The 21,288-nt window shown below is 35.8% G+C and overlaps 1 protein-coding gene across 1 annotated transcript in view; it reads left to right on the top strand.

Moving 5' to 3' along the window:
* LOC145689898 (protein EFR3 homolog B-like) overlaps positions 1 to 21,288 on the top strand; it is a 114,770-nt gene that overhangs the window by 61,385 nt on the left and 32,097 nt on the right. Inside the window, exons 11-12 of the mRNA XM_081764210.1 lie at positions 665 to 793; positions 9,111 to 9,326. Of these exons, the coding sequence (XP_081620336.1) occupies positions 665 to 793; positions 9,111 to 9,326 (345 nt within the window). The remainder of the gene's footprint in view (positions 1 to 664; positions 794 to 9,110; positions 9,327 to 21,288) is intronic.

The following is a 21,288-nucleotide window of genomic DNA, read 5'->3' as shown; positions in this document are numbered from 1 at the left end:
TTCTTGTTACTATTATTCAATCAATCAATCAATTTACAGCGTATATTCTTTAATGTTTCGAAGCATATGTCGACTTTAATCTCTGCAATCGACTTTAAATACGTTGAAGTAAATTTTGCGAAAATCGTGGTTTAGTATACTATTGTTTCCGACCTGAAAATAGACGAAAGGACAAAGGTATTTCCTGTAATGAATATTACGATGTGCAGAACATCATAAACTTTCCAATGATACTAACAAAGTATACAAATAACATATTTATGTGTCAAAGTGAAAGTACCCAAATTCCTGCATTAAGTTGATGCAACTCAACCCAATAGAACCCAGTAATATCCTATTAGTTATGCAGCCCATCAGAAAATGAAATCCTTAGAACCTTCAAGGAAAATGGTAACTTTAGTTTGCGCAGCACGAGTCATTCTGGATTTAGTCACAAGGCGCCACTGAATTCTGAAAAAATTTTAAAAAATTACCATTACACAAAATGTTTAATGTAGGCCCACTGTAAATTATTACCGAAAGCATTCATGTAGGAACTGCTAGAAAGCTTATTAATATGCACTCTCGGTGTTTCACATGTGTCTGTAATTATAAGATAGTTGTTCGTATGTCATGCTATTAACTAACACTGTCAAGGTGCTAATATTCCTTGTATATTATTCAGGAGTCTGCGAGATGTGATTCCCGTCTAACAATCGACAACCGTTGTCGTATTCTCACTGCTACGCTTTCGTTGCTGGCTCTAACAGCTATAGTCAACAAAATTATGTTTCTACAAGAGCTTGTTAATAAGGTAAAGTATTCTTATTCAGGGTTATATACTAGAAACAAAGGTTAATTAAACCTCTGTTCAGTAAAAGAAAAATGGATGTTAGATATTTTGATTTCATTAGTATTTACACGCAAGCTTGGTTTCTCTTTGCAGAATTGCGTAACCTTTGTACAGTTAGTCAAGAATGAATTAATGGGGGAGTTTGAGGAAATTTCCCAGTAGAAAATACGTTTCTCTGGGGTAAATTTTGAACATCTAAATTATACATTCTAGATAATTAATGTTATCCTCCCACTGAGAATCTTATTCCTCTGAGTGAAAATGTATACATTTTTCACGACATCGCGGTATATACACATACATATATATCAACATACATACATCAACACACATACATATATACATACATCAACAGTGGCTTAAATTACTATAAATGAATGCAAGACGTGTCCAGATTTTTTTGAAAGTGAAGTGCTGAAATGTTTATTATGTTTAAACCAGTAGGAATGTCAAAATGTACAGCATGTGAAAGAATTTTGTTTTTACAGTATGTGAACTGAACATTGAAATAAATAAATAAATAAATAAATATAGTTCTTGGACAACCAAACTCATTAAAAAATTGAAAATTGTTGTCTGGCTCATAGGCAACCACATTAACAGCTAAGATATGAGTGTTGCATTATCAAGAAGGGGAATTTACTTCGCCGATTGGTATACTACTATCCCATCGTAACGCATGGCGAACCGGTTTTGGATTGTCATAGGATCAGCTCCATTACTCGATTTCTAACGTTTCACCTTCCATATCCCGCCCAAAATTGATGGTGACCCATCAGGAAGTTCTTTGAGATTTTGTGTTTATGAATGAACACAGAGACAAACAAACTATATACGCATATGAAAGAGTTTTTGGTAAACTGAACTCTTTAAAAAGAAAAGAAAATGAAATGAAATGAAATATTTCAGTTTAACGTCCCACGAGTATGACCCGTTAGGCTAAGGAAGGGGATGAGGCAAGTGAATGATGATGAAAGAATTGGTGGAATGAGAATGGGGAGGAACGGAAGTACCTCCGAGAAAACCTAAGAACACGATGTTGTCCATCACAAAGTTACTTGGTCGGGAATCGAATCAGGAACATCAGGCACCAGAGGTAAGCATTCTACCACTGAGCCACTCTGCCTCTTTAAAAAGAAAATAATAGCCTGATCAAAATGCAATTTTATAGAGGGAAATTTCAATTTTATTTTTGTTTGTTTTCTTTAGTATGAGTGTCTGACCGAAATATACTCTCCCTGCTACGATCCTAGATAAAGGAATTAAAATATTATCCTGAAGTGTTTAACTATTCATTAGAATTTCACACCTCATGGTTACTTCCTCTCATTAGAGTGAAAGAGACGATCAATAAAAAAATGAATGATGCAAGAACTAAACGTAACACCCACGTCTAGTGGGATTCGAACCCGAGACAGACAAGGCTTGTGATCGCCAGTCTAACGTTTTGGACTCGCGCAACCTCGCCAGCCGGCTAAAGGTGAACTGTCATTCCACGTAGAGCTGCAATTTTTCTTTTTTCTTTTCTTTTTTTTTCTAAATCTTGTTTTCCTTAAAGTTGTGCAAATGCAGTTCCAATGAAGCTTTAACGTTAGAATATACAACGTATTCCCGGCAGGACGTAACGTCCTAGAAGTCCTATGATTTCTATAAATTAGAGTACTTTGTATACGTCCAGCAGGACAGGAACGAAAGTTCTCCTGGTGGAAAGAGCATGAACTCTAGTTTTAGCGCAAGAAAGAATTATGTTGGTACGACTGTTAGTTCAGTAATGGTGGTATGTTTTGTAAAAGTTATCGTGTATACGTTTACGCTTCCTATTTTGATCCACGAAACACCAATAATGTGTGGAGTAGAGTGAATTTCAGTGATAACTGGGAAACACTAAACTTACTCTTATATTGTTTATTGTATATTTTAAAATGCGCTGCTGGAAGGATAAACTCACATTCTTTTCATTGAGGAGGTGCGTCCTGGCGGCAGGACGGCGGCTTGTGTACAGAAGTGTATCCGGAAGAGCCTTCCGGCAGGACAGAGACTTGTACGTTCTATCATTAAGTTTTACACAACAGACAAGAAGTTGTAGGAAAAAGGATTTAAAATAGGAAGAAAATATAAGAAGTGCAGAAAGCATACAGGAAGTAAAGAATGATCGATAGTGAATGCCATGCATATTTTGTGTACTGATTTTTAAATGTCAACCACTCAATGATGCTTACATGAAAATAACGAAAAACTGAAATTGGATTACGAACATATGATGGATGTGAGTAAGTATGGATGTAGAAACGGCCTTGAACTACTGTTGAAGAGAAAAATGAAATGTGTAGTACTTCGGAGAGAAGGAAAACAAATATAATGGAAATATAAACAAATATTAGTGCTTAGCATTCTACATAAATATATATTTTTTACAAGGCTTAAGAAACATGCTAATCAGAAAACTAAATACATGGAAATTCGCCAGGATCGTCATGTTGCAAATTATGGATGCGTCAAAATATCAAATAATACTCTCAGAAAATGAATACTTTCAAACATCTAGGATCAGTATTATCAGACCAAAATCATATCCACAACGAAATTAAATATCAATAAAAAAGCAGGGAATTCGTGTTATTATTCAAGTCGAAATCTTTTGTCGTCGCGAATTCTGTTAACGAATTTGAAGCTTAAAATACCAAAACGATAATCATGAATGTTGTGCTATATAGTTGCGAAACATGGTCGCTTACTCTGAGGGAAGAAGATAGACCAAAAGTATTTGAGGACAAGATCCTAAGACGAATATTCAAATTCAAGAGGAACGGGAAATGGGAATGGCGGAAACTTCATAACGAGGAACTGCATAATTTATACCATTTATCAAACATTGTTAGGGTCATCAAATGGAGGCTCGGGTGAGCAGGTCATGTATCCAGGATGGAAGAAAGTAGGAACGTTTTCAAAGTCTTAACTGGAAGACCAATCGGAAAACGACCATTAGGAAGACCTAGGCGCAGATGGGAGGACAATATTAAAATAGATCTCTTAGAAATAGGAATACAAAGTAGAAGAGTACTGAATTCATTTGTCTAAGAATAGAAGTCAATGGAGAGCTTTTGTGAACGAGGCATTGAACCTCCGGGTTCTGTAGGCCATAGAGTCAGTTCGTTATCTATGCATCTTAGTAATTAAGGAAGTTAAGGTGATAACAGTGGCGGAAAAATGGTTGGTTTAGCATTTAGAGTTTAGTATGTCTTTCAGCACACTATTTGAAACGTGAACCTACAGCTTAACTCGAAATCCGAATCACATGAGCCCCCGAACAGGAAAGAAACTCGAATCTCCGCCTCCGAAGAGGAGTGTTTGAATTGGGCCAGTAGGCATTGGCGTCTCTGGCATGTAAAATTTGGGGGGGGGGGGACATCAAAGGAAATGATCTAACTGCTAATATCTCAGCGGAATTTTAGATTATGTCACTTCAAAATATTGGGGGGACGCGTCCCCCCCGTCCCCCGCCAGAGACGCCCATGCCAGTAGGACTGGTATAACATTAAAATAACGAAAACTCATACCAGTTGTGAACCACCTGAAATCAGCCCTAAAGTATTCTGGTAATGCCTACATGCATACTAGGTCATTTGTCAGTTCGCTAATTTTTCTTTCTTTCTTGTTAGTTTGAATTACCCTACTGAGTCACTTTTTTAAAAAAGTAAAATTAAATAAAGATGTTCCTTTTAATTGATGAGCATTAAGAAATTTCCGTAAAAAGTATTTTGGTTCCTCTATATGGTTGAAACACATTGTAACCATGATTTAACATTTTCTTTCCTTTTCCTTTTTTTTTTTTTTTTTTTTTTTTTTTTTTAGGATTTTTGGATTTTGAAAACAAAATATTTGATGTTTATATCCAAGCAATATTGCCGTAAAATAGCTAATCGTGTCTTCGTATTGAGAAAGATTGCTCGTAAATATGGTCGTTTATATTTATTACTATTTCTCAGAAGGAGTAATTAGCAGTAGTTTCGTTGAAATATCTTCTTACAGACCAAGAAACCACAAACAAAAGATTTTACGGAGGCTTGGAAAACAAAACTTCTGGAAATAAAGTACTGAATTTGACTGTCCACTGATGAAGAAGAACATTAGAAATATCTAAAAAAAAGTTTTCAGCAAATCACGCATATGAATATTGTATGAAGGCAATAATACCAATTAAATGATCACTAAGTTATTATTTGTGCGTATAAGGCAATAGAAAGTGGTGTTAATTGTAAGCAATATGTCCAGATACGCAGCTAAGAATACGTAATCTTCGATGCACCTGTTTTAGACATCTGCAACACTATATTAAGAGGAATGATCATAAAATAAGGTTACAAAGTATGCACTGAAACGTGTATGTTTTATTTCATACATCCAACAGATAATACGTACATTAGATTATTTTTCGACACAGTCACCATATTGGTTGACGTACTTGTCGCATCGTGGGGCGAATTTGGAGATCCCTTCTCGTAAAAATCTTGACCTTGTGTGTTCAGATACTTTGTCACGAAGTGTTTCACGTCCTTGTGTGAAGTGAAGCGACGGTCATCTAGGTGATCCTTCAAATGTGAGAACAGGTGAAAGTCGCTTGGAGCGAGGTCCAGGCTGTAGTGAGGTTGGTCTATGATGTCCCAGCGAAATTGCTTCGGTCACTGTGCTCCTCGTTGGTGACGCTTTCTCTAGCAGCCGCAAACTTTCGACAACATTTTACGATATGCTGACGAGACATTGCAGCACAGTGCAATGTCTCCGTAAACTTCTACCAGCTGCCGGTGAATTTCAGCCGCGGTTACATGTTTCGCCCACAGAAGTCGAATAACTGAGACTAGTTTTTCAAATGAGTCGCCATTTATGTTACCTATAACTATACTACTCGCACCGAGTCGTGAAGCTTGGGCTCTAAACCAATCATAGAAATATTTTGCTTGAGCTCCGACACATCGGGAAACTTCGGTACAATTCGTGGAGCCGATTCCCGAGCGCATACTTGGGGAAACGTGAAACAACTGAAATTTACCAACAATGTTGCCAAACTTTGAAGACTTACTAAATGAGTATTTTTAAAAAAAGTATTTAAAATTGACTAATAATAACAATGCATAATAATAACCATTGTAACAGTTATTCTAAAATGTTAACAAAACCACGAATAGTAAGAACGAAAACATAACGCAAGAAAAACCAATTAACAAAACGGAACTTGGCGCTAATCCGACAACACTGTACTCTCGGGAGATGTCTTCAATGTAGCGCGAGAGAAGACACTGACAAAATTTGATGGGTGGCGGTTGACGGCAAGAACACACCCTCGCATTATATTGGGTGGTGAAATCGGTAGTTTATAGTTGAGTTATAGAGATTCATGTATTAAAATTGCGGGCTGATGCCTGTGAAAAAAGCAAAATAAGAATTTTTGCGGTACTTCCGCAACAATTTTTATAGAGGTAGTTGGTGAGTACTTCAGATTATATGCTCGTAGCCAAACTTCCTGTTTAAAAATTGTTGCATGAGTACCTTAGAATCCTGAAACATGGATTTTTGGATAGGGCACATATTAGTTCCTAAGTGAAGTCTTGACCCGACTATGGTAGGTCCTTAGTTTTGAAGCTATAGACACTTAAAGTTCATTTTTTCATGTTTTTGGCAGCAGCCTATAACTCCGAAAGGAAGCATTTGTGCAGCCAGATTGGTATATACTTTTTGTCTTATCTTGGTGTCAGGAATCACCTCCGAAACGTTGTCGGTGTTGTTTTGAAACATTCTGTATATACTCGTATCTCCTACGGTCTACTCAATTCATTTAACACTAGATCGAATGGTATAACTTTTCTGGTAACTGCCTTTATGCAATCACTGCGAACGATAAGAAAGTTTTAATTTTCTCAGGTTTTACATTTGCCACCTCGACTCTTTACTTTTATTTGTTAGTGTGGAGAGGCCCCAACATACAAAGACTGCATATTTAGCACTCAGAATTTCAGCATACAAAATCTGGATTTTGAACAAAATTCATTTCTATATTGGTTTGAATAAAATACGTAAATGAGAGCCTATTACAAAAACATACCGTATAAATATAGATATACCTCTCAATTGGATATTAGACATACATGTGCGTGATATTCTTCATTGATGATAAATTATAAACTAGAAATTCTCAATTCGTTATCAACAGTTCTGCCATCTTATGTTCATATATGCTAAGACATAAGAATAACAAATAAAGAAAACAGATGGAAGGACAGCTATCTGTGTAACTGTTGTCAGATGATTCAGAGGTTTACAACAATATTATTGTGACCGATTACAGAAACCATAGAACATTATTTGTTACTTGGCAGAAGTGCCAAAGATAATAAAGCAAAGCTTTGCTCATATTAAACGATAAATACCAATGCAAATTCTCTCAGGTAATAACTAGTTATTAATGATATGCTCGGAAGGCGATGTCTTGGTGCTGAATTAACACACAAGTAACACGCTAAAGCAGTAGTCATTTTGTGTTGTTTCAACACCTCATTTTTTACTGTGTAATGTCGTATGATTTGACTACCTGCTATAATTAAAGATCATTTTCGATTGAAAGATCGTGTACGTCTGAGTAGCTATGGATACACACAAAAGAAGAAATGTAAGCTGTTTCTTCTCGAAACGATATTATACAAGTTGTGTTTCGTCTAAGAAATTGTATCTGTTTCCTCTGAAAGAGCTCTGACTCCTGCCGTATCTTGCCACGGAAATTATAGTGGTAAGAGAAGGCATTTATTCCGAAGTTGGGCGTCCGCTTTCGCCACGTTTTTTCGCTGTTATCTCCTTTCCACACTTTCTGCAATTTGTTATTAGGTTCATTAATCCGTGCTCTTCACAAACTTTTAAAAGATTTTGCTCGTTATCAACGTATTGCTTCACAAATGTTAAGACTGCTAGTTCATTGCCCTTGTACATTCGCCATGTTGATAACATAAATGCTCGTTTCTTTCCCACAATACAACTGTTCGGTTACCTTGCGCCAAGTAGTTCCCTCCGCTCGTCGTATAGTCCCATGTTTATAACCGCTTATATATAACAAATAAACAGATTTTTTGAGACTCTTATATATTATCAAGCACACAAACGATCAAATTATCCATATCTTTCCTGTAAATTTTAAAAATGTCGCTAGAAACGGACGCCCAACTTTGGAATTTAACCCGTAAGAGAATGTTCAAGGGGGACGAGAACATAGTCTCGCTTATCAAGAAAAACTTACATTTCACCTTTCATAACAATTATCATTTGACACTGAATAAATAATGGTCATTAATTCTAAAAATATTTCAACATTCCGGAAAAATGTGATGAGTTTCATAGATTTTTTAATTTAATTTTTCCGGAAACTTACTCTAATATCTGAAGAATGATTAGTCTTAAGAAAAAAGAAAACTATTTCATAGAAAACTTTTTGCTCTTTGTTTTTATTTCAATTCGTTTTCTTTCTAAAGTTATCACTTTGTAGAAAATAATAATAAAATAAGAACCGAGTACAAATACCTCTTTGTCTGCCATTCGTGTACGGTGACAGCTTCAGCAAAATCGGATCAGTCAGAAGCTTTAGTATGTTAATGAAAGGACAATTTCAATAACCGTACAAAGAAAATAACATTACTAATTATATCCACAAGCACCATATAAGTGAATTCTAGTTCGACAGGTCTATGAGGTTTGTTTAGAAGGTAAAGGTCTCTAAGTTTCTTAACCTCTTTCCGATGGCTTATTAGCTTGAGTTATGAGAGCATTACTTGGAATAACATTTTGTAAGAACATGAGTCAGGTATTTGAAGATACAGTACCAGCATTGGGTTAATGATGGAATAAACGTAGAAAAACCCACTCTGGATTGCTGCCCACAGAATTTGAACCCGGAATCTCGTAGTTGTGAGGAGAGGACGCTAACCCTTCATGCATCCTGGCTCACTACTTCATTGCCAATCTTCGGAAAGGATCACATTGTAATGAGTAGCCATATATTTCACAATCTTGGTAAAAGAATTGACAATTCATCTCCCTTTCAAACCCCCGTAGTTTTATTCATAATTGGAGTTGTTAAATCGAACAGAAGATAATTTTCTTTGCTCCTTTCAAAGCCTAAGAACTGATCTAAAATATTATCCTTAAGGTTTCAAGTAAATACATTACAAATAGAAGGACTTTAAAATACACATAATTAGTCAGTTTATTTTTAACACCAGCGTACATACTTCTCTTCTAGGTGGCTGTAACTCGAATCATTCGTGCATCTTTTCTGCTTCCTCCTCTCCGGGAGAAGTATGAAGTTGAAGAGGATTTCATTTCCAATCTGCCTCATAGCGTTTTCTTCAACTGGAAAGATCTAAGAGAAGCCTTGCAGATGGGAACAATTGGACAGCCACAAGAGAGCAGTAATCTTCAAGGGTCAATGGCTATTTCGCCAAAAATAGCGAGAAAGGTTGGTTTCACTCTTTATACTTGTTCTAAATATTTAAAGATTGGCTATACTGATTAATTGGAATCAGTTCTCTGTAATGCATCTATAGACAATTTCCGAAACTTCAAATGTGCTTGAATTTTTATGGTCATGAACTCGCTTGTATACACGTATACGCGTTTGAAGATCATTAACCATTTATAACTTTCGCTTCTGAACTTATAGCAGACAGTAGTTTCCATATAAGTTTGGAAACCAAATGTCTATCTTAGATCGACATATGGAGAAAATTGTGCGAGCTTTTTGTTGTAAGCATATACAAAATCGGTCAGAAAAATATGTACTTTAACGAGTGTGTTAGTGCTATCCGTAATTATGCATTGTTACATTTAACTAGAAGTTTCTTGCACCTGTACAGTTTTTCAAGGTGCTTAAAAGTGGTTAGCAACTGGCCACCGTGACACCCCTGGGTCGCTAATGCCTTTTCTGACAAGGAACGGACATGAACCTGTCATCCGGACATCCGAATCAAACCTAGTCCATTCGATAAACATAACGAAGATATGTTCATACACAAAATATTAGGTGCCATGGACAACGGAGTAAGTTCCTGGGACCCATTAACCCTGTTAGTATAAAGAAAATGGTAGACTCGTAGTTAAATAGCCATTGCATCAACAGTGTTCATTGGAAAGTCATGTTTTATAGTTCATTCTCTTCAGCATGAAACAAGCTTTCCAGAGGTGCTATGTATTGGGGCCCATAACGTGCTTGAGCAGGGAAAATTGGGAGAATGTCAGGAAAATTCCCTCCAGAAATCCCTCCCATCAACATGGACCCCTCTGGAGTGGCCCGGGGTAAAAGCACATAATTCAAATGTATCTCAAAAATACTATAGGGGATAAGAAATATGTGTACCAAATTTTGTATTGATAGAATAGGTATGAGGTAAAAGCTTGTATATCAATAGATGCATTGAAACTTGTGCACGGATTTATGAGTAATCTGGACATGAAAATTTCAGCAGGGAAATGAATCAGTTTTCAAATAGTATCATTCCGAAGATCATGGTATGTAACCAATCCAAATGTTAAGATATGCATTGAAATGATGAAATCTCTAAACGTAAATTAAAGTTTTAAATAATTGGGCTGTATGTTCGCGATAAAGAGTGAAAAATTTACTCACTTGTCCGAAGAGTATTTAGAACTCATTTTAACTTGACTAGGTCAACTAAAATTAAAACCGAGATGGAAAATTAAATTGTTAACAACCTTCCTTCTGAAAAAATACTATTATATTCGAACAGTTGCAGAAATCAGTGAACAAATAATGGACAAGATTTATGATATACAGAGTTTTGTAAACAAAATATTACACCTGCCTAATCCATTACTAATGATACACAGCCAATAAATGGAACAGCAATTTGGCTATTTCATATATTATTTATGATTTCGAAGACGAATTGTTAGAAGCTATCTCACACTGATGGAGGACAGAGACGAAATAGAATTTAATAATTTAGTCATTCTAGCCATTTGATAAATTAATAAGAAATCTAACCATTGGAAGTTGAACTAAGTTGAAATTTTGAAAATGTAGCTGTGAAATTGCAATAGTAGGAGGTCGAGTCACATTCCTGACATTAACGAAGAGAAAAGGATATTGAGAAGGACGATGTAGTCAAAGAATGGGCTGATCTAGAAAGCCAGAGAAAAGAAGTTAGGGCAAGATGGGGTAATAAGAGTCACTCGGGGTAATAAGAGACAAAAGTAATTTAAATATTAACAGTTTTCAAGTCACATTCTGATTCTTTGTGTATATATACTTTGTTACTGGGCAACGCAATAGAAAATTATTTTATTTATTCCCAATGTACAGGAAGACTGCGAAAAAATATTTTCTTAAAATTTCAGTTGTTGTCTCTTAGTAAAATAAGATGGACATTTCTTGAAATCTCGTAAGGTTAAAGACGTGAAGATTGGTATTTAGACTTTTAATTTAAAATAATCAAAGACGTGTTTCAACACTTTTTTTAATGTTTCTTTTGATGAAAGGAAGAAAAAGAGCAGAGCTAGCGATTGATATAATAAAACGGAGAAATGTCGAAATCTCTGAAGATTAGAGACACACGTTACGGACGTAAGAAGTATGAGACCGTCACCGTAGGCCTAGCAAATGCGGGCGGGAGTCTGTGACAAAGTTCCCAGTTAGTCGAAGACTAGTTTTATTATAACCTGTATTATAATAAAATGGATCTAACAAGTATGTCGCCATGTCATGAGTGTTCTATAAAGTATGTCACCATGTCGTGAGTGTTCTATAAAGTATGTCACCATGTCGTGAGTGTTCTATAAAGTATGTCGCCATGTCGTGAGTGTTCTATAAAATATGTACCATGTCATGAGTGTTCTATAAAGTATGTCGCCATGTCGTGAGTGTTCTATAAAGTATGTCGCCAGTCGAAAAAGATTGGAGATATTTGGCATCGTATACGCAGTTACTGCTACAATCATGGGCGGACTGGCCATAGTGGAGTTGTGGAGTTTTCCACAGGCAAGCAATCTTTCGGGGCCGGCGATATTCGGATGATTGATTGCTTGTATCCGATCCAGAAGACGCCTATAAATATCAAAATTTTAATGTTATTGTAGACACAATAAACACAAGCTTGTCAAGGCGGTTTGATATGAACAATAGTGCTTTCTTTGCTGACCTAGCTATTCTTGATCCCCAAAATGTTTCCAAGATATTAGAAGCAGAAGACTTCAACCACTTGCACTTGAACATTTAGCTAAGACATTGGCATATTTTAAGTCGCATATCACAGCAAATCTATTAGTTTCATTTACATTTACAAGAGTATCTTTCTTATCAATTTAAAAATATAAAATTATAAAAAAATATTATTGGATAACAAAAAGATAAGGGCTACTTTTCTTTTTTTTTGAAAGGAGCCGGTTGGTGGGATTGTTTCACAGTGAAATTTTCATCCTAGTCCGTTACTGGCTACAATCCACCAAAAGTGGCCAGAACGGGAAGTACCAAGGGTTTTTCCACCCATATTGTGAAAGAATTATTGGACTAAATGAAATGAGATGAGATTAATGTTTTTTTTAGTTTAACGTCCCACGATTATGCCCGTTTGGCTGAAGGAGACGACTATTAAAGTAAGTGAATCATGATGGAAGAATTGGTGGAATAAGAAAATGGAGGTGAACAGAAGAATCTTGAGAAAACTCACAGATACGACGCACAAATGCACATGGCCTTGAACCGAACTATAAATTCTTCGCATCGTGGGTGAACTCTCTAGCACTAAGCTAACGTGCTTCCTAAAATTAGAAGGAGAGGAAAAAATTCCGAGAAAACTCATGTACACGGTGTTGTCCACCATAAACTGACATGACCTCAGAGTAAAGCATAGATGCTTTACAATTCAAGCTTCATGTTTACTTTCATCTGGAATTGATTAGTAAAGCATAACTTTAATAGATTACAGCACTATATTTAATATACATGTCAGTTGTTTTGCTTGGTTAGAGAAAAGGGGAGATTGAAACGAGATTAATAAGCTGATCCTTTCAGGCAGAAACCACGAATCGCGTTTCGTAAAGTAAACACATTTCCACTTTCGTGAATTACCAATGCTCAGATTGAAAAAAGACGAAATTCTGAGCAGTAACTCCTTCCACCGTGGTAAACTGTAGAGTTTTTTTTTCTTTCTTGTTGTTCCTCAAAGCGATGCTGGCTTAAACTGATGAACAGAGAAATGGTGTACCAGAAGGATAAAATTACCTGTTTTACGAGTTTCACAGCATACTTCGAGGTCCAAAAATTTTGCTGTTATGAGAGAAGGTTATTTGTTTGTGTGTTCACAACAGTGAAAAACTCTTACGTATTTAAATTTCAGAAACCAAAGTACTGAAACAAAATAGCATCTTATTCATTTTAAAAAAATGTAGAAGTCTTTTTTTTCTTTCCAAATTTTATGACTTAGGTGTTCTGGTAACTTTATTGACTTTCAGTTTGGCACTAGAGCTCTGAAAGAGGTGTTACATGCCACACGACTTTTTTTTTTTTTTAATGTTTAGTTATCTCATATGTGGTTCAGTTTTCCATAGAGTAGAAAAGTTAGTGCATATATTTTGAGTGTGGCCTCAGACTCGATTCCCGAAGAAAGCTCAAATTTCGTTGTTGATACAGAATATGATCTGAAAGAAATTGGGTTCTTAAATTAAGAGATATCAAACAAAGGGCTATTAAGCTCTATATATCCAATGATAGGAGATGATATGCAGACCACATAACACACACTGATGAGTATATGTTTGATACTGATTGGTACTTACGCTCTTTGTCAGCAGTGAGGTCTGTTCATTAAATTGACCCCATAGTCTTTACATTCTTTATCAGCAGACAGGTTATATAGGGCGACGTCTATAGACTATGTTGATCCATTAGTTTCTAGGTTCTTTGTAAGCAGCGAGGCTATATAGGGTGAGGCCTATGGAATAAATTGATTCTTTAGTCTTTAGGTTCTTAGTTGGCAACGAGTCTATAAAAGTTGATAAAGTTGATCCATTGGTCTCAAAGTTCTTTATCAGCAGCAAAGGTGTATAGGGCGTGGCTTATAGACTAAATTGATCCACTATTCTTTATGTTCTTTGTCAGCAGCAAGGCTATATAGGGAGAGGCCTTACACTAAATTGATCCATTAGTCTTTATGTTCTTTGTCAGTAGCAAGACTATATAGGGTGATAGACTAGGTTCATCTATTGGGCTTTATGTTCTTTGTCAGCAGCGTGGCTATATAAGGAGAGGCCTATAGACTAACGTAAGATGATCCATTAGTCTTTATGTTCTGTCAGCAGCAAGGCTATATAGCATGAAGCCTATACACTCAATTGATCCGTTAGTTTTTATGTTCTTTTTCAGCAAGGAGTCTATATAAGGGAAATAAGATAATGCACAGACAAACTGGAGGAGGTGATATTAGGCAGGAAATTAAACAAAAACAAAAGTCTGATGAACATAAAACAGTGCTGTTTTCCACCTATGTTCACTAGACATTTTTGCCTAATTTTATGTTTACTTGAATCTTCCCAAGTTTCTCAGTGTATTATCTATTGCGCCCCGCGTAGAGCCAGGCCTACGGTTTAAGTTGATTGACTGGTAGTTGGTCAACAGCGAGACTGTATACGACGTGACCTATAGTTTAAATTGATTGTGGTACGAGTATTTATGTAGTGTACTTTATCATCAATGAGTCTACACAGCGAGAGCTCTAGTTGAAGTTTGATAGATTGACATTTACGTAGTTTAAGTAAAATTAAAGTACAAATGAATGACGATATAAAGAATTAACAAAATAGAGATGGTAAGAGAAAACGAGAGCACCTCATATGAAAAAAAAAATGCTTTCAATGAAATTATCTCAAATACAATATAAAACTTATTTGTGTAAAATGTTTACATAAGGGAGAGAATTTTTTTTTTTTTGAAAACACGTAGATACTGTAAGTTGCTAGGCAACACGCCTTCTAACACAATTCATCAATCCAACACTCGTGAGATTTTTACAATTGTAGGCATCTTGCTTACCGCATGTAGGATTTAAAAAAAACTTAACAAAAGGAATAAAACGTAATTGTTTATTGTACACATATGAAGCGAAAAACAAACGCGTCTGACGACATAGACTATGATATGACGTTTAAAAATTACAGAGAGAATACATTTCAATGAATTTTTAACAGTATCCCTGGTTTTATTGATTAAATACTCAATTTTATTTTTTGGGCGAGAAGATAGTTTTCTTCTTTTAAAAAATTTCAAAAAAACTGACGTTGTTTTGAAAATTAAATACCGATTACAAGAGAAACATATTCAGGAAAACTTTGCATAACCTGGTTGATTGATTGTTTAGAAACGTCCGCGCTATATATTTACAAGGATTTAAATTGAAGTTATTCCACTCAAAAATAGAAGACACTCGTTTAATTCGAAATTAGATAATTCAAATTATTGGAAATTCGAACAAAAGTATATTCGCCTCTCGAAGTCTACATTGAAATTAATGGTAAAAAGCTTGTGTAAATCGAACTTTTGAACCTCTTGTTTGGCTAATTTGAAATGGTGCTGGACAGATTGGAAACAGAAGAAGGTACTTGGAATTAGTTTTCAGTTATGCGAGGCAGCCACAGAGAAGAGTGATATATAGATACTATTCAAATAACGGAAACCAGATCAGTGATAAAATAAAGTAACAACGAGTGGCAACCTCATCTGAAGCTTTCGAAATGATTGAAAATTTAAGGTCTATCGAATGTCAACCAAATGGTACGAATAATGTGTTTCACGCAATATATGAAATTAAAGATTTTGTTTACTGGGTAAAAACAATCAAATCAAATCAAAACGAAGATCACAAAGTTCTTTAATAAATAAGGTTGCTACTCATGAAATGAAATGAAATCTTTCTGTTTAACGTCCCATGATTATTCCCTTTAGGCTAAGGGAGACGATGTTTAAGGCAAGTGAATGATGATGGAAGAATTGGTGGAATGAGAAAGTGGGAGGAGACGGGAGTATCCCGAAAAACCTACGAGGACGATGTTATCCACCATGAATTTACTTTGCCGGGGATCGAACCAGGACTCCGACATTTTAGATGTAAGCGCTCTACCACTGAGTCACCCCCTAGGTTGCTACTCACGTGTATGGTTTTATGTGCGTGGACTACACCAAAGTGTGTTTCTCGTGGTATTATAACATTGTAAGTTTATGTCCTTAAGTCTAAACGGATAACACTGCGCGACACGAAATCTGTCCTTTACATGAAAATGTATTTTTCTTATATATTCTTGCATGAAAAAATCAAATCTCTATTTTTTTTATGCTTCACATACCAATTCTGTGAAAAATTGAAAAGTTGGAAATTGTGTACTGTGAAATACAGTATTTTTTACGGATGGTGATGAAATATGATTAATATTTAGTTTCGTTATTGAAGTTCAGTATACCTTTTCAGCAGAGAGGCTTTATGAGACGTGGGTCTACAGTTTAAGGTGAAATTCGAGCCACCGTGTTGTTCAATGTTGTTCTACAGGTAATCAGGCCCGAGATCGCATGCACCGAAAGCGCGCATACTACCCACTAGATCAATAGGGAGAGCAGAAATGTGATTAAGATTTTAAAAAATGGTGCATATGTAATATACCTTAAAATATTCGCTCATTTAAACATAACTCAAGCCACAGTTTTCTTCTTTACAGAAGGAATACGCTTTTAAAGAGGAGTTCTCCTCAACCCTCAATTTTCTTCTATTGCGTAAGATCCTTTTTTCTACGTTATAATAGGGAACAGTAGTTTCTCATATTTCTCATCACTTTTATTTCAGGTAGTAACACATTAATATCTAGTGATAAGTAAGTTCAGATTTGTGTCACATAACTCTGCTGGCATATGTTCTAATATTTGAGTAATGTTTCGTTCGATTATATCGTTATTTGGTGAGTGGTGTTTCTATAGGAGTGATCGGATTTGCTGCGTTGTGTCTTTTTGTGGTAAGGTGTGCTGTGCATCGGGGTTTCAAGAAAATGCTAAATAAACGTTTAGCTACGTGTAGTGGAGTGCAATATCCCATGTAAAAAATAAACCTGACTTATTTTGTTATGTGTGTGGTTTGCTTACACTGAAAACTAAAAAAAAAAAAAAAAAAAAATCCTCACTCCTTTAGTTAAAAAGGTTTATGAACTGTACTTTGGCTGTAGGGTTGAAGATGAGGAAAAGTCCTGGGCCCTACACTTATGTTGCACTGTGTATTCCAGGAATTTGAGAAACTGGCTACAAGGAAAACCTATTTCTATGAAATGTGTTGTTCCTATGATTTGGCGCTAACAAACAGATCATGTAACTGACTGTTACTTTTGCTTGACAGATGTAAAAGACATCTTCTTATATATATAAAAGAGAACGTACAAAATCCTTTGTCCGCTCATCACGCTAATACGGCTGAACCAATTTCTTTCATTTTTGGGGGGTTATTAGGATTTGGACCCTAGATGGTTTTTATCATATCACTTTAATTTTTAATTACCAGTGTCTTGAGATAATTGACCATTCAAGTGTCCATAACGTACAAATCCTTTGTTATTAGTTCATCATAGGTAAAAATAAACGTATTTATATGCAACCCGCATGACCGTGTCACTCGGCGGGTTAACATAAATGACAGGCGATATACAGCGGAAAATAGCTTGAATCTTCTGTTTAAAATTTTTTAATTGATTTGCTTATTTTTACAGACACTTTTACAATATGCCAGCACCGGGATGACCGCAGCGAAGCGGGGCGGGTTAACATAAATGACAGGCGATATAATGTTAAGATTTACTGCAATCTTCTATGGTTTTTATCATATCACTTGAAAGCGAAAAAGTAAAAATTATCTAAGTAACAAAGTTTATTGCGTTCCGGGGTGACCGCAGCGAAGCGGGGTGAACGCTGCTAGTTTCCTCTAAATCAAAACATCAAATTCACTACCCTAATTTAAAGTCAGCTATTCGAACAGTTCCCTACACTGAAGATCTTGAAGTACCTAAAACGCCAGAACATTACACCATTGATTTAGAAGAAGATACCTCAGACGTTCCAAGCAACAGCGAAAATGTAGACTTTCAGCTATTTACATCCCATTCAATGCCACCTCATTTGATCATACAATAAGAGCTTTAAAAGAAAAGCGGAATTATTAGGCTCCAGGCTTCAAGGTTGGAATCTCGTAGCTCAAGATTTTAAAAATAAATTTGTTCAGAAACCGACAGTCATTTTGAGAACAATTTTGTTGCAAAATTGAGACATTGTTTATTGCAAAGATGTACACTCATGTCCAAAATGATTGTCGCATAACTGTCTTCTTGTAAGAATATAATTTGATAATGATCTTGCAAAGTACTTTTAATATTGACACTATGTGTATAATCGGGAAATGTATATTTGTGGTAAATTTCATGGGAAAAGAATTATAAATACGAAAATTAAAATGAGCAAAACAAAATGTTGCTAAATTGAAAAGAAAGTTTTATTTTCGTTTTATGTTCTTATTTACTACTCTTTTGACATGAAATTTGCCACATACATGTCTTTGCCGATTATACTCATACTAACATTATAAGACATACCAGGCGAATTCGTATCAAATTATGTTCCTACAACAACATATTTATAGAATGCGACAATAATTTTGGACATGAGTGTAGATGGCTTATTTCAGTCTTCGGGATATGAATATAATCCCACCGAGTGGCGCTTGTTTATTGACAGCTCAAAACTAAGTCTGAAAGCAGTATTTCTCCATATTGGAAATGTTCACGCATCTGTTCCTGTAGCATAGTGGCCCATACAAGGAGACGTATGAAGTTTTGTGTGCAATGTTGGACCTCATTGAATACAAAAAATTCAAATGGCATGTATGTGAGAACTTGAGAGTTATTGGTATTCTCACAGGAATGCAACAAGGATACATCAAGTATTTTTGTATTTTTTTTATGTGAGTGGGATAGCCGTGACAAAGCAAACCACTACGCCCGAAAACAACTGGCCTCAAAGACAAAATTTCATTTCTGGCACCAAGAACATATCTCGTAAACCAATTGTCAACCCTCAAGATGTATTTTTGCCACCATTACATGTCAAGCTTGGGTTGATGAAGATTATTGTTAAAGTACTAGATAGAGAAGGTAAAAAAAGGTATTTGTTGGTCTACAGATTAAAACAGTCATGCAGGATAAAGACTTCGAAACTAAACTCTCTGAAATTGAGAAGTTATTTTGGCTGTCGTTTAAATAGTTATTTTCAGATTTTCTTGGAAATGTAAAAGCTAAAAATTATGAAGCTATTGTTAGAGACATGGTACGCAGTTTTCAACTCTTGTCGCGCAATTTTTAACGACATGGGATGCAACATGTTAAAATTACACTCTTTGCACTCAGATCTTGACTTTTCCCACTCAAAACCTCGGCGTAGTAAGTGATGAACACGGAGAACTATTTTATCAGGACATTGCCACATTTGAAAAGCGTTATAGTGGAAAATGGATTGAAATTATGCTTGTTGAGTATTGCTGGTCTATCATCAGAGAGACTCTAGATTATGTCTACAAGCATAAGCGACGAAAGAAAGTATTTTAAAGGGTAAATTAACAAAATTTAATATTAGCATAATACGCTTTCCTAGCCTATATTACATAGTAAATTATGTAAATATGTACATTCCGTATAATGTGTTGTGATCTGCCCAACAAAAATGTGACGTGATGGAACATTTTGGTTTCCGCCAACGAATTCAGCAACTGTCATTCAGCTAAAATCACATAATTTAATTTGAAGGACAGAAAAAAAGTTTTAATTTGTTACACAGTGAATCAATAAAAGTGAATGATTATGAAAATAATAGTGGATGAGAATGTAAGATGAAACGGATGAACCACAAGAAAATCCACGGACACGATTATGTCCACCACAACCTTCCATGGCTTGGATCGAACCAGGGACCTCTTGCACCAGAGATGAGCACTGTACTACAAAGCCATTTCGCTTTCCGCTCTAATTTTACTGTACACGCAATTGTGTTATGAGTTATAGTAACAGAATAGTGGTGAAATATTAGCGCAGAAAATGTGTATGGGGATAAACACAAGAAAACTGAAAAGTGATGCTGCGAGAAGGTTCCTTTGAGTAGAATAGATAATACAGTGTATCACCAGAATTTCAGACAACTTTCCTGGATACTAGAAGCAGAAACTTGATATGGAGCTCGTGTCACACTTACTGGGATGAATAGAATTATATAACTAACTAACTAACTAACTAACTCGATGGCCTATGGAACCCGGAGGTTCAATGCCGCGTTCACAAAAGCTCTCCACTGACTTCTATCCTTAACTACCTGCATCCAGTTTCTACTCTGTATTCCAATCTCTGGGAGATCCATCTTAATATTGTCCTCCCATCTGCGCCTAGGTCTTCCTAATGGTCGTTTTCCGATTGGCCTTCCAATCAAGACTTTGAAAGCGTCTCTACTTTCTTCCATTCTAGCTACATGACCCGCCCATCTAAGCCTCCTAGACTTGACGACCCTAACAATGTTGGGTAAACCATATAAATTATGTAGTTCCTCGTTATGAAGTTTCCTTCATTCCCCATTCCCGTTCCTCTTGGGTCCGAATATTCGTCTCAGGATCTTGTTCTCAAATACTTTCAGTCTATGTTCTTCCCTCAGAGTAAGCGACCATGTTTCGCAGCCATACAGAACAACAGGCATGATTATCGTTTTGTATATTTTAAGTTTCAAATTCCTCGACAGAATTCGCGACGACAAGAGATTTTGAACCGAATAGTAACACGAATTCCCTGCTTTTAGTCGACATTTAATTTCTCCGTGAATATGATTTTCCTCTGTTAATATTGATCCTAGATATTTGAAAGTATCCACTTTATCAAAAGTATTATTTAGTATTTTAACGCATCCATAATTTGCTGTATTCCGGTCCCGACGCACTTCCATGTATTTAGTTTTCTCTGTATTTACTTCTAACCCCATGTCCCTGCAAGCGTTTAATAAGATCTCTGCATTTCTTTCTATTGTTCTCCTATCATCTCCTATTAAATTTACATCATCAGCATATGCCATAACCTGGTGAATACCGTTCAACTGTAAGCCCTGGTTGCTATCTTTGATTTTCCTTATAGCGTATTGCAAAACGAAGTTAAATAATAATGGCGACAACGCATCTCCTTGTTTCAGGCCATTTTCGACGTGAAAGCTCGTGGACAAAAATTTTCCTACCCGTACTTTACTTTGGGATTCATTTAAACATATCTTAATTAATCTAATTAGCTTTCTCGGTATTCTAAGTTCTGCAAGAACGTTGTATAATGTTTCTCTCCTAACCGAGTCGTACGCCTTTCTAAAATCA

Source organism: Thermobia domestica, chromosome 7, assembly GCF_964235325.1.
Source record: "Thermobia domestica chromosome 7, izTheDome1.hap1.1, whole genome shotgun sequence".
Taxonomy (NCBI): Eukaryota; Metazoa; Arthropoda; class Insecta; order Zygentoma; family Lepismatidae; genus Thermobia; species Thermobia domestica.
Note: the sequence above shows the minus strand (reverse complement) of the source record. Positions and strands in the feature narration are given on the sequence as shown.